The sequence below is a fragment of the Syngnathoides biaculeatus genome, chromosome 5 (assembly GCF_019802595.1).
Source record: "Syngnathoides biaculeatus isolate LvHL_M chromosome 5, ASM1980259v1, whole genome shotgun sequence".
NCBI lineage: Eukaryota > Metazoa > Chordata > Actinopteri > Syngnathiformes > Syngnathidae > Syngnathoides > Syngnathoides biaculeatus.
This window is the reverse complement of record NC_084644.1, coordinates 14228924-14242324: the sequence shown is the minus strand read 5'-3', so window position 1 is coordinate 14242324 and position 13401 is coordinate 14228924. Positions and strand designations below refer to the sequence as shown.

The 13401-nt window shown below is 40.2% G+C and overlaps 1 protein-coding gene across 9 annotated transcripts in view; it reads left to right on the top strand.

Annotated features, from left to right (window-relative positions):
• Positions 1 to 13401, top strand: part of hace1 (HECT domain and ankyrin repeat containing E3 ubiquitin protein ligase 1) — a 128689-nt gene that overhangs the window by 23741 nt on the left and 91547 nt on the right. For 7 of the 9 annotated variants that reach the window (XM_061818937.1, XM_061818940.1, XM_061818936.1 and 4 more), the window contains 3 exons: positions 5242 to 5346; positions 6005 to 6080; positions 6210 to 6341. In XM_061818937.1, the coding sequence (XP_061674921.1) occupies positions 5242 to 5346; positions 6005 to 6080; positions 6210 to 6341 (313 nt within the window). Of the gene's footprint in view, positions 1 to 4911; positions 4995 to 5241; positions 5347 to 6004; positions 6109 to 6209; positions 6342 to 13401 lie in introns of those variants that run through there. The other 2 variants (XM_061818941.1, XM_061818942.1) reach the window with 2 other exon arrangements.

Sequence of the window (13401 nt, the reverse complement as noted above, 5' to 3'; positions counted from 1 at the left end):
TTCAAGTGGAGGATCATTTTTGAGTGTGGTGTACACTTGGATCTCCTGAACACCCACACTAACTCATTCCTGATGGCTCTCAAGTGGTCCATCGCTCACCAAGGGACACCAGCCGAGCTGCATTCCAAACGGGGAACCAATTTCGGGAGAGAAGAACGGGAATTGTGAGAGGTATTCGCTGCCCTATCCCCAGATCTGCAACAGCAGCTAGCCAAGCAGAAGATTAGCTTCCACTTCAAACCTCCAGCAGCACCCCAGTTTGGAGATGCATGGGAAAAGGAAACATTCCGTGAAGGCAGCCTTGTACACCACAGTCGGTAACCAGCCAGTCCCAGAGGAGATACTAAGGACTGTGCTGCTTAAAGTGGAAACGCTCATCCAGCCCCAACGACTTGGATCCTGTGACACCCATTGTCTTTTTGATAGGGTGACCAGATGGATCCTTACTTCAGATTTTGTATCTAGTGACCAACCTGCTGAGCCTTTGTCGCTGGGGGGATTCTCAATTTCTGGCAAACCGCTTCTGGTCCAGCTTCTTGCCAAGACTGCAGAAGCGCCGGCAGTGGCACTCAACGAAAGCAAACATCACCGAGGGCGCTGCTGTGATGTTGGTCGACCCCCCCCACCTTCCACGGGCTCTGTGGCCCATAGGCCATGTCAACAAGTGTCCTAGTGTCGATGAACACGTTCGCTCTGTAGATGTTAGGATTGATGAGCGAGTCTATATTAGACCAGTCGCTAGGTTGGTCATTCTTCCAGCTGTTCCGGCTGTAGAAAAAGAGAACAGTGTCACTCAATATCAGAGTTAACTAGGACATCAGAGACTTGTCCCTTTTCATCAGAGCAAATGTACTTCATACATTTAGGAGGCTGCTCTGAGAAAGGTTCCAAGTATTAAAGTTTGTGATTATATTGTTAGATAGTGAGCTGAGCTGCAGGATCTTCCTGTCAATTTTTATGAATTTTTCAAGATATGACCCGCTGCTGTGACAATTTTTTGCTTTGTCTAAGATTTTATGTCTGAATGACTGCCGGTATATGTCACCGTGATCGTTAAGATGCTGAAATGCACAAGTTCCGCTCAACTTTTTGAGCTTCACTCACTCTTTTCCGTTTCTGCACCTCAGCTCGATACTGCGAGGCCAATGCTTTACAACTGTTCCACAATGCTGCTACTTTTCAAATTGTTTTTGCAAAATGGGGACATCATCTCCTCTGCCCCAAAGAGGAAAAGATCCATCCGGACTGTTATAGATGAAAAGTTCAAAAGCAAGCACCTGTGATGGTATGGGGGTGTGTTAGTGCCAATGGCACGGTAACTTACACATCCGTGAAGGCACCATTAATGTTGAAAGGTACATACAGCTTTACATACACAAATGCTGCCATCTGAGCAATGTCTTTTTCGTGGACTTCCACCTCCTTATTTCAGCAAAACTGTGCCAAACCACATGATGCATGTGTTACAACAGGATAGCTTCGTATTTAAAAAGAGCGAGTACTGAAATGGCTTGCCTGCAGTCCAAACCCGTCTCCCATTGGAATAAAATTGTGGTGCATTATTAAGTGTAAAATACATCAGCGGAGACCATGTTCTCCTGATCACCTAAAGCTGCACATCAACCAACAATGGGAAAAAAATTCCACCTCCAAATGTAAAGAAAACAAGATAACTAAAATGAAAAAAATTGTATGAATTTTTTTTCCTCTTCACATGCAGGGAAGCGAAAATACCACGAGGGGGAATGAGGCTCTGCCTCAGTTGTCTAAGCACGTCACTGACCATGACTAGTCTTTTCATTTTTTTTTCCACAAAGCTTGTGTGGGCCCAATGATAGTGGGTTCATATTCTTACCAAAAATCTAATCCAGTGATTAAATGTGATGTTCCTGGTTCTATATTGTAAATAAGCATTAAGGCAAACAATAACTGTAAGATTATATAAGATCATGTTGACTGACATTTTGCTGTCTTCATCTTTTGGTTGCAGCTTTGTAATACTCGTTGATTTTACTTTTGTCGATCCACTTTGGGCAATTGATGAATGTTGGTAACTGTACATTCTTAGTCAATTATAATTATAGCTGAACATAAAGCTGTTTTAATAACCAACCCATTCTTATGTCATCAATTATTACACCATATCTTCCACTTATCTGGCGCAGGCAAGTTCCGACGTGACAAAACCAAATTCCAATGAAGTTTGGACACTGTGGTAAACGTCAATAAGGACAGAATACACTGATTTGCAACTCATGTTCAGCATATATTTATGTGAATCCACTACAAAGACAAGACATTTAATGTTTAAATTCCAATTTTTTGTTCGTTTGTTTTTAGCATCGTCATTAACATTGAATTTTATGGCTGCAACACGCTCAAAAAAAGCTGGACAAGTGTATAAAAAAAAAATGGAGAAAGTTGAGGAATGCAAATCAAACACCTGTTTGGAACATCCCACAGACGAACAGTTTAAGGACAATGTTGCTCAAAGTAGAATTGCAAGGAATTTAGGAATTTCATCATCTGCAGTCCATAATGTCTTTAAAAGTTTCAGAGAATCTGAGAAAGCACTGCATGAAAGCAGCATCTCTGAAAACCAATATTGAATGCCCCGTGACCCTCGAATCTTCAGGTGTGTTGTATTAAGTATCAAAAACTGACATCAATATGGCAATCACCACATGGGCTAAGGAACACTTCAAAAAAACAAATATCAATACAGTTTGGGCCTAGATCCGTTAATGCAACTTAAAACTACTATGCAAACTAAAATGCCATTCTTGACCAAACCGAGAAAACGCCGCCGGCTTCTCACGGTCCAAACTTATGTTAGATGAACTGATGCAAAGTGGAAACGTGCTCTGTGGTCAGATGAGTCCACATTTAATTTTTTTTTTAAATTGTGGACATTGTGTCCTTTGGGACAAATAGAAAAAGACCCATCAGGACCATTATGGATTCAAAGTTCAAAAGCCAGCATCTGTGATGCTTGGGGGCTATGTGAATGCCAATGGCTTGGCTAACTTGCACATTGGTGAAGGCAGCATTCATGCTAATAGGTACATACAGTGAAGAAAATAAGTATTTGAACACCCTGCTATATTGCAAGTTCTCACATTTAGAAATCATGGAGGGGTCTGAAATTTTCATCATAGGTGCATGTCCACGGTGAGAGAGATTATCTAAAAAGAAAAATCCAGAAATAACAATGTATGATTTTTTTAACAATTTGTGATACAGCTGGAAATAAGTATTTGAACACCTGTCTATTAGGTAGAATTTTGACCCTCAAAGACCTGTTAGTCCGCCTTTAAAAGTCCACCTCCACTGCATGTATTATTCTGAATCAGATCCACATGTGTGAGGTCGTTACCTGAATAAAGACACCTGTCCACCCCATACAAACAGTAAGACCCAAACGAGGGAACATGTCCAAGACCAAAGAGCTATCTAAAGACACCAGAGACAAAATTGTACAACTCCACATGGCTGGAAAGGTCTACGGAGAAATTGTCAAGCAGCTTGGTGAAAAAAGGTCCAATGCTGGAGCAAGCATGAGAAAATGGAAGAAGCTAAACATGACGGTCAATCTCAATGGGAGTGGACCCTCTTGCAAGATATCACCTCGTGGGGTCTCTGATCCTTAGAAAGGTGAGGAATCAGCCCAGGACTACACAACAGGACTTTCTCAATGACCTGAAAAGAGCTGGGGCCACCGTTTCCAAGGTGACTGTTGGTCATACCCTAAGACGTCATGGTTTGAAATCATGCATGGCACGGAAGGTTCCCGTTCTTAAACCAGCAGATGTCAAGGCCCGTCTTAAGTTTGCCAATGACCATTTGGATGATAGAGGAGTCATGGGAGAAAGTTTTGTGGTCAGATGAGACCAAAATTGAGCTTTTTGGTCATAATTCCACTAACCATGTTTGGAGGAAGATGAATGATGAGTTCGATCACCATCCCTACTGTGAAGCAATGGGGTGGTAGCATTATGCTTTTGGGGTGTTTTTCTGCATATTGGACAGGACGACTGCACTGTATTAAGGAGACAATGACCGTGACCATGTATTGTGAGATTTTGGGGAACAACCTCTTTCCCTCAGTCAGAGCACTGAAGATTGGTCGTGGCTGGGTCAAATACTTATTTGCAGCTGTATCACACAAATACATTAAAAAAATCATACATTGTGATTTCTGGATATTTACTTTTAGATTATCTCTCTCACAGTGGACATGCACCTCTGATGAAAATTTCAGACCCCTCCATGATTTCTAAGCAGGAAAACTTGTAGTATAGCAGGGTGTTCAAATACTTATTCTCTTCACTGTACATATTTTGGAGAAACATATGCTGCCATCCAAGCAACATCTTTTTCATGGACATCCCTGATTATTTCAGCAATACAATGCCAAACCGCATTCTGTACGTGTTACAATACCATGGCTTTCTAATAAAAGCGTGTCAGTACTGGACGGCAGTCCAGACCTGTCTCCCACTGAAAAATGTGCGGCAAATTATGAAGTGTAAAATACGACAAGGGAGACCCCGGACTGCTAAAGCTGTCTATCAAGCAAATTGGCAAAGAATTCCACTTCCAAAATGTCAACAATTAGTGTCCTTAGTACTTTAATGTTCTTAGAAGAAAAGGTGATGTAACAGTGATAAACATAACCCTGTCCCATGTTTTTTTGGAACGTGTTGCAGTCATAAAATTCCAAGTTAATGATTATTTTCTACAAACAAGGTTTATGTTTAAACTTTAACTATCTCGTCTTTGTAGTCTATTCAATTAAATATAAGTTGAACATGATTTGCAAATCATTGTATTCCGTTTTTGTCTAATACAATGTCACAACTTTATTGGAATTGGGTGTGTATTTATTTTTACTTACTTTATCATCAAAAGGTTCAGAGAATCTGAGAAAGCACTGCATGAAAGCGGCATCTCTGAAAACCAACATTGAATGCCCCTGACCCTCGATACTTCAGGTGTGTCGTCTTAAGTATCAAAAACTGACATCAATATGGTGGAAAGGCAATCACCACATAAGTAAAGAAACACTTCAGAAAACAAATGTCAATAAATACTGTTTGGCCCTAGATACTTGAATGCAACTTTAAACTCTCCTATGCAAACTAAAATGCCATTCATGACCAAACTTTGAGTCCAGTTTGTATTTTAGATTTTGTCTCTTTGGGCTTCAATTTCCCCCCACCCGCTTGTGTCTTGGATTAGCTGTGGATCAGTGGAGTGTCTTGTTCTGCTGCTGAAACGAGGTGCCAGTCCAAACTATCAGGACATCTCAGGTTGTACCCCTCTACACCTTGCTGCAAGGAATGGGTAAGACTCTGGCTTTTGGTGTTTGAATTACTATATATTCCATCAACATCCCCTGTTGAACAAGAATAAAGTTGGGCCCAAAATGATTTGTACCTCATCCACATTTTTTTGGTTGATTATCAATTTGAACGGAATTTGGTGAAAGGTCCAAAACTATACATAATTTGTGCTTATGTTCAGGATTTCTGAAGTCAGAATGCTCTACATCACAGTCAGTTAACTTTATCCTGTATAATTGTGTTAAAAAAAGAACAGCGCTTATACATTAGAAAAGGAAAAGTCAGCAGGTGGAGCACTGTACATTAAAGACAAAACAGTCATTTAAAATGGGTGAGTCTCAAATGAGACCCATAAAAGAATATATCATGATTTAAAAAAAAAAAAAAATGACTCTCAGATTATAGTGCATATCCAGCTACTATTTAGCATCAGTAAGAAAGTGAGAACTTTATTTATTTATGTAAATTTATAGGGGATGTTAAAGAATTTCCCGGTTTCATTCAATTTGCTTATCTCCCCCCAAGGACTCTTAGTGATTTTGTTTTTTCAATAGAACCCTTAGTGAAGCCAATGAAAGCCAATCAGTCCTTGATCAAAGAGAGTAAATCGTTAAAAACAGACGTTTTGTCGAAATCTAACCTTCCAATGTTACTTTCAGCCAGAAGAAATGTATGGGCAAACTACTGGAGTATAACGCTGACGTTAACATCTGCAACAATGAGGGACTGACTGCTGTGAGTCGTCTGGTTTACGAACCCATCAGTAATAATCCCTATTAATTCAATAATTGAAATAGTGTTTTCTTTCAGCAACTCCAGCAGTATTCTGAGCTCTCTGACTCATTGTCTACCCCTTTGATTTAGATCCATTGGTTGGCAGTGAATGGGCGGACTGAGCTCCTTCATGACCTCGTCCAGCATGTGTCCAATGTTGACGTTGAAGATGCCATGGGGCAGACTGCGTTGCATGTAGCCTGTCAAAATGGACACAAAACTGTAAGCCACTTTCAAGTTTTCAATGTCTCTAGCAAACAGATCGGTGTTGCGAAAGGGACCAAACGCGAACTTTGATAAACCTCTGAACCTGAACACGTTTCGACAAGCTCAGCCCCCCCCCCACAGAAAGTAACTGCGAAGAATTTTTGCGAAAAGATATTTTATGACAACAAATCATTTGACCATTCTCAACTAGAAAACCAGATAATATTATGTACAAACACTGGCACGGTGGCTCAGCTGGAAAGTGTTGGCCTCACCGATCTGAGGTCCCGGGTTCAATCCCGGACACACCTATGTGAAGTTTGCATGTTCTCCTCGTTCCTGGGTGAGTTTTCTCTGGTTTCCCCCCACATCCCAAAAACATGCAACATTAATTAGACACTCAAAATTGCCCCTGTGTGTGATTATGAGTGCAGCTGATTGTCTCTATGTGGCCTGCGATTGGCTGGCAACCAGTTCAGGGTGTACCCCGCCTGTTGAAAGCTGGCATAGGCTCCAGCACTCCCACAATCCTTGTGTGTTATATAGGACTAGATGTTAATATCCCTCTATTCATGCATACAATGAAGAAACTAAGTGTTTGAACACCCTGCTATATTGCAAGTTCTCCCACTTAGAAATCGTGGAGTGGTCTGAAATTTTCATCGGAGGTGCATGTCCACTGTGAGAGATAATCTAAAAAAAAAACAAATTCAGAAATCACAATTTTTTCAAGAATTTATTTGTGTGATACAGCTGCAAATAAGCATTTGAACACCTGAGATAGCCAATGTTAATATTGAGGACAGCAGCCTTTGTTTGCAATTCCAGAGGTCAAATGTTTCCTGTAGGTTTTTACCAGGTTTGCACACACTGCAGGAGGGATTTTGGTCCATTCCTCCAAACAGATCTTCTCTAGATCAGACAGGTTCCTGGGCTGTCGCTGAGAAACAGAGTTTCAGCTCCCTCCAAAGTTTTTCGATTGGGTTTAGGTCTGAAGACTGGCTAGGCCATGCCAGAACCTTGATATACTTCTTATAGAGCCACTCCTTGGTTTTCCTGGCTATGTGCTTCGGGTGATTGTCATGTTGAAAGACACAGCCATGACCCATCTTCGATGCTCTGACTGAGGGAAAGAGGTTGTTGCCCAAAATATCACAATACATGGCCGCGGTCATCCTCTCCTTAATACAGTGCAGTTGTCCTCTCCCATGTGCAGAAAAACACCCACATGCTTCACAGATGGGATGCTGTTCTTGGGATGAAACTCATCATTTGTCTTCCTCCAAACACGGTTGGTGGAATTATGACCAAAAATTTTCATTTTGGTCTCATCTGACCACAAAACTTTCTCCCATGACTCCTCTGTATCATCCAAATGGTAATCTGCAAATTTAAGGCGGGCCTTGATGTGCTGGTTTAAGCAGAGGAACCTTCCGTGCCATGCATGATTTCAAACCATGACGTCTTCGTGTATTAACAACAGTCACCTTAGAAACGGTGGTCCCAGCTCTTTTCAGGTTATTGACCAAGTCCTGTCGTGTAGTCCTGAGCTGATTCCTAACCTTTCTCAGGATCATTGACACCCCACGAGGTGATATCTTGCATGGGGCTCCACTCCGATTGAGATTGACCGTTAAGTTTAGTTTCTTCCATTTTCTAATCATTGCTCCAACAGTAGACCTTTATTCACCAAGCTGCTTGGAAATTTCTCTGTAACCCTTTCTAGCCATGTGGAGTTGTACAATTTTGTCTCAGATGTCTTTGGAAAGCTCTTTGGTCATGGCCATGTTACAAGTTTGAGTCTTATTGATTGTATGGGGTGGACAGGTGTCTTTATGCAGCTAATGACCTTACAGAGGTGCATCTGATTCGGGTTAATACATGGAGTGGAGGTGGACTTTTAAAGGAGGACTAACAGGTCTTTGAGGGTGAGAGTTGTAGTTGATGGGTGTTCAAATACTTATTTGCAGCTGTATCACACAAGTAAATCATTAAAAAAAGTCATACATTATGATCTCTGGATTTTTCTTTTTAGATTATCGCTCACCGTGGACATGGACCTACGATGAAAATTTCAGACCCCTCCATGATTTCTAAGTGGGAGAACTTGCAATATAGCTGGGTGTTCAAATACTTATTTTCTTTAATGTACCATTCATTTGATCTATATCTTATTCCCTGAAGAGTCCCTTTGTTTGAGTGTTCAATTAGACAAGTCTAAGAAATTAAAATGGTGCTTAACTGATTCATTGGAAGGCACACATGGAGTCCTGCCCTCTTGCCTCAGTGATTGCCGCAAAGCTGTTTATCAAGTTACTTCAAATGAGGTTGCGCCTCTTTATCTTATGTGTGGTAGGCATAGTATAGTTATCGGTTCTGTTATATGTTTTTATCAGCGTAACAGGTGCTCAAAGGTACCATATGAACAAAAATATAATTACGGCTGTCGACATTGCAGCCCAACATGTGATCATATTATTTAGCCATTTTTGAAGTCATGTCGATCAGTTCACCCCGAAATTAGTTAGGTGTCATTTAAATCTTCACCAGCCAGGTGAACCACCAACCAGGTATTTTCATATACTCTTGATCTACACCCACCTTATGCTGGACTTTGCTCACCTTTCCCTTTGGGTGACTCAGATGAGATGACCTTTTTACAGTGTGTAATGTGTATCCACGTGTTTCCTTCTGCTATTTTGTCCATGTCATTCAGCTCCTCCTCAGTCTGTGTGAGTGTTTGGGTAAAACTGCATGTACACTAGATGTTAATTCATAAACAGACATGGGATGAATAGACAATTGGCAATAATAGTTTTTAAAGCGCACCAACTCGTTCTATTTTATTTTTCAATCTCATGGTGCAGGGGTACACACGTGCAGACTCCGAATAAATGCAGAGGGGTTGTGTCAGGAAGGACATCCGGCATAAAAAAATCAGAGAGACTGTTACCGCCGCCCCACCATGACAATGGCACAAAAAATGGTTTTACACATCAATGCTGATGAAGTTCCTAATTTGTTTCGAGTTCCTGTCAATTTGATGCATGTGAAATTTATTTGTGACGTCATTAGAAAACAGTTTTTTGTTTTTCAAAAGAAGTTAATGGATGCACAGAATCCCCCCTTTTTTTCCTTTTTTTCTGCATTCGTTATCAGGTAATAGCACTAGTATTATCTGTGGCCCCGTGCAAACAACATAATATTTTGGACAAGTTTTTGCTGCTTGTTTTACTATAAGGAGCCAATTAATATTTTGTCTGGAAATGCCTGTTGTGATTTCAAACTATTTTTCTACATCTAATTCAGTGTTCAAATAAGCAGTCAGTCCCTTTAACTTCAAACTATTTCAAAGGCAGGTTATTGTAGTTTTTGACCTGCACAAATCTACACAGGGAATTAAGGATTTAGCCTCACAGGTACACATATTGTTACACTTGCAACTCTCATGACCTGATTATTGTCACAAGAATGTGGTTTTACATTTACAGATCTACCCTTTAACTTTTAAGTCGAATTCAGTTTTTTGTATATAGGTATCAAACTTATTTTTCTGGGACCTTGGGTGTTTCCCACAGGCACCAATCGAACAGAAAAATTTAAATAACGGATAGTGTTTTCATCCAACGCCCAATAGCAAAATTTAACTGTTTAGTTGGCATTATGACTGCAGTCTCACTCCACTCAATACATTGGTTGGGTTGTTTTTTTTCACCGGGTTGAGACGGTGTTTCCTTCTGCTATTTTGTCCATGTCATTCAGCTCCTCCTCAGTCTGTGTGAGTGTTTGGGTAAAACTGCATGTACACTAGATGTTAATTCATAAACAGACATGGGATGAATAGACAATTGGCAATAATAGTTTTTAAAGCGCAGCAACTCGTTCCATTTTATTTTTCAATCTCATGGTGCAGGGGTACACACGTGCAGACAGTGTGGGATCGATTCCCGCTCAGTGATGGTGTCGATATCTGCCCTGTGACTGTGTACTGGCGACCAGTTCGGGGTGTAGTCTGTCTTCGCCCGAAGTTAAGCGTTTTAAATACCACTACCCCCTGTGTAACCAGACTACAGCGACTTTGGCAGTGTGAATGAGAACAGCTATCATACAAGTGGCCAATAAAAGCAAATTTGTTTTTAGTATTAACAATGGTTTCATTATCAATAAACTATTTACAATCGACAAATAAACTCAAGTATTCCTTTTTGCTGTTTTTAAAGCTGTTTGGGATTGTTCATAACTCCTGAAAGGGACCTTCCCACTTGTGAGTTTTTTTTTTTTTTTCATCATTCATCTATCTCTCATTGTGTGGAAAATGTTGGTAATTTGGCTGGTCTCCCAAACAGTGTTTATGAATGGAATGAGACCTGTCGTGCTTGTAACATATGTATAGTTTGACTAAATCTATCCATTGTGTCCATGGTCTGTGCTTCTTCCATGCATTTCTTCAGTCTGTTCTTAATTGTACTATTCATTCTCTCTGTGGATGATAAGTGGATGGTGTTTCAAGTTAATGTGGAACAAGAATCTTATTTTGTTGACCACTTTGTTGACAAAGTGTGTTCCATTGGTATGATGTTTGTGCATAATGCTTCAGCTTCTGTTAGTGCATCAGGTTGTTTAGCTGGGAATATTTCTACCCATTTTAAAAGTGCATCGATGATGGCGTAACAATATTGTTTTCCCTCACTTTTGTTTAGTTCAATGAAATCCATGTGTATTTTATGAAATGGATATGTAACCTGAGGAAACTGACCACGCTTTGGACACATTCCCTTGTGGATTATGTCGACTAGGTCAAACAACCCCTACAAATTTTTTTTTTTTACATACAAGTTACAGTAAATCCATAGGTCGTGTAGTGCCTTTGTACCAGGGCTACCATTTCCTTTGTTGAGACATGAGACTTCCCATGCCTCAATATTGCCACCCACTTAAAAAGATTTTTTGGTCGAATGGGTCCCATTTTGTCATGTAGCACCTTTTATTTTTCCACATTTTTAATTCTGCTAGTGAGCTTTGCTGTTGCATTTTGATTAACATCATCCGAAAGTATGTCTTCATTTGTTACATGGTTAATTAATCCCAAAAGGATTTGTCGGCTACTTCTTTTGCTGTTTTATCTGCAAATGCATTTCCAAATGACACTTTGTCTGTATTTGATGTGTGCGCTTCACATTTATATGTGGCCATTTCTTTCGGTAATTGAACTGCTATGAGCAAATTTTATAGTAGCTCTGTATGCGTCACTGATTTCCCTGTGGTTGTCACTATTCCTGTATTTTTCCAGTATTGTCTGTGTAGATTGTGATATCACTGTGAATACAGCAGCATCTGGTGTCAGATTGTTTAACACTGTCCAATAACGTGATTTTCTGTACAGCTCACTCATCCCAATCCAAATCTGGTTCTTTTTCTGTCCAATCATAAACATTTCGTGCTACCTATACAAATTGTCCCAAAGTCTTCCACTCCTGTCCAGTTTGTTTGTACAATGACGTGTGTGGTGGTGTTCATTCCTTGTGCAATGCATTTAGTTTGTCAGTCAGTCTTGTTCCTGCCACCACGAATGATCTACCATATGAGTACACATATTCAATCATGAATTTGGCTGGTGTGGGCTGTGATAAGTTTATCTTATACTACATAGTCACATGCGTGAGTCACTTCCCATTTCATCTTGTCGTTGTTCAATCATATCTCGAGCTGTTTGCATGAAGAGATCTCCTGTTCTTGTAGGAGGTTTAGAATATCTAAGGTGTAATAATAGACTGCTGGGTTTCTATTTTGTAAGACATTCAACTGTTCTCCCAGTAATCCCTTTTTTCATTTCCTTCTATATTTCCTGTCAGTGAGGGAAGTAAGCCTCGTCCTAGTTTTAGCAAGCCATCTCTTCCCAACAAACATGGCGCAAATGAAAAAGTTGCATTTTGGGAGCATTAGTTGTGACATTTTTGATGGGAAGATGGCTGGTCTAGTTATGTGGTGGTGGATGTTTTTGGTTTTAAGACAGTCTTCGCATCCCCTCCCCATTACTCTTCCCTTTCCTCTTGGTCATCTGTGGCCATGATTATTAAATGTTTCTCATAAAGCTCCTTAACTTTTTCCTTCCCATGTCAAAGGTGCCAACTTTCTTTTTCTTATTTTGTAGCATGCTTTGTGTGTAGTGCTTGGTTAACATATTGTTAGAGCCTGCCAGTTGGTTTGTCAACCCAGTGTTTTTCAATCCATTGTTTTGTAGGATTATTTGAATTCGCATGAAGAGCATTTTTTAATTGCTCTTGATCAACACTCCCTGGAGTGTGATCTTCAGGAATGCCGCTATTTGCTTTAAAAGATGCAGTCATTCTGATTCTATATTCTTCAAATGGTTCCTCGTTGTTTTGTTTTGCTCTTCCAATGGCAGTATAATTTTCTTTGTGTCTAACCCTATATCAGAAGTGTGCTCTATTAACCCTTGAACTCCCTGCTGCTGTGAGAAAGTCCTTCATTTTTATCTTTTGGTTTCCAATCTCCCTTCATTGCTGCCATCCAAATTTGTTGTACTTCCACACCATCCATTTAAGTGATAAGGCTTTCTCAAGTCTTCCATTCCCTGGACTAATTCTGATACATCAACTTTATCAGATGCGATAAATGCGATATGGCCGTATGGAGATGCGATACGGCCGTTTTCACATAATCTTGAATCTGGGTTTTTTTTTTTCCCCAAGTTTGTGTGTTTCTCTCATTTTATCCTGCAGGTTGTGTGTGTGTGTGTGTGTGTGTGTGTGTGTGTGTGTTTTGAGCTGGCCAGCAAAGTCATATTGTGTTTTCCATCAATTTAAATGTTTTATTTTAGATGGACATTGGCGTTCTACAAACTTCTTGTCCTTACACATTCATTTTTGTTTCATATGTTCTGTATGAACTATTTTGCTATTTGTTTTTCCCCTGTTGGAGTCAGTGGTTCACCGAGGGTGACTACACTAACATCCCCCTCAACAGTGTGACAATAACTTTCTGTTTGAGGTCATTCTCAAAGTTCTACCACAAGTGGCGGAGAGTTCTTACTTGTGCATCCTCAGACGGTTGT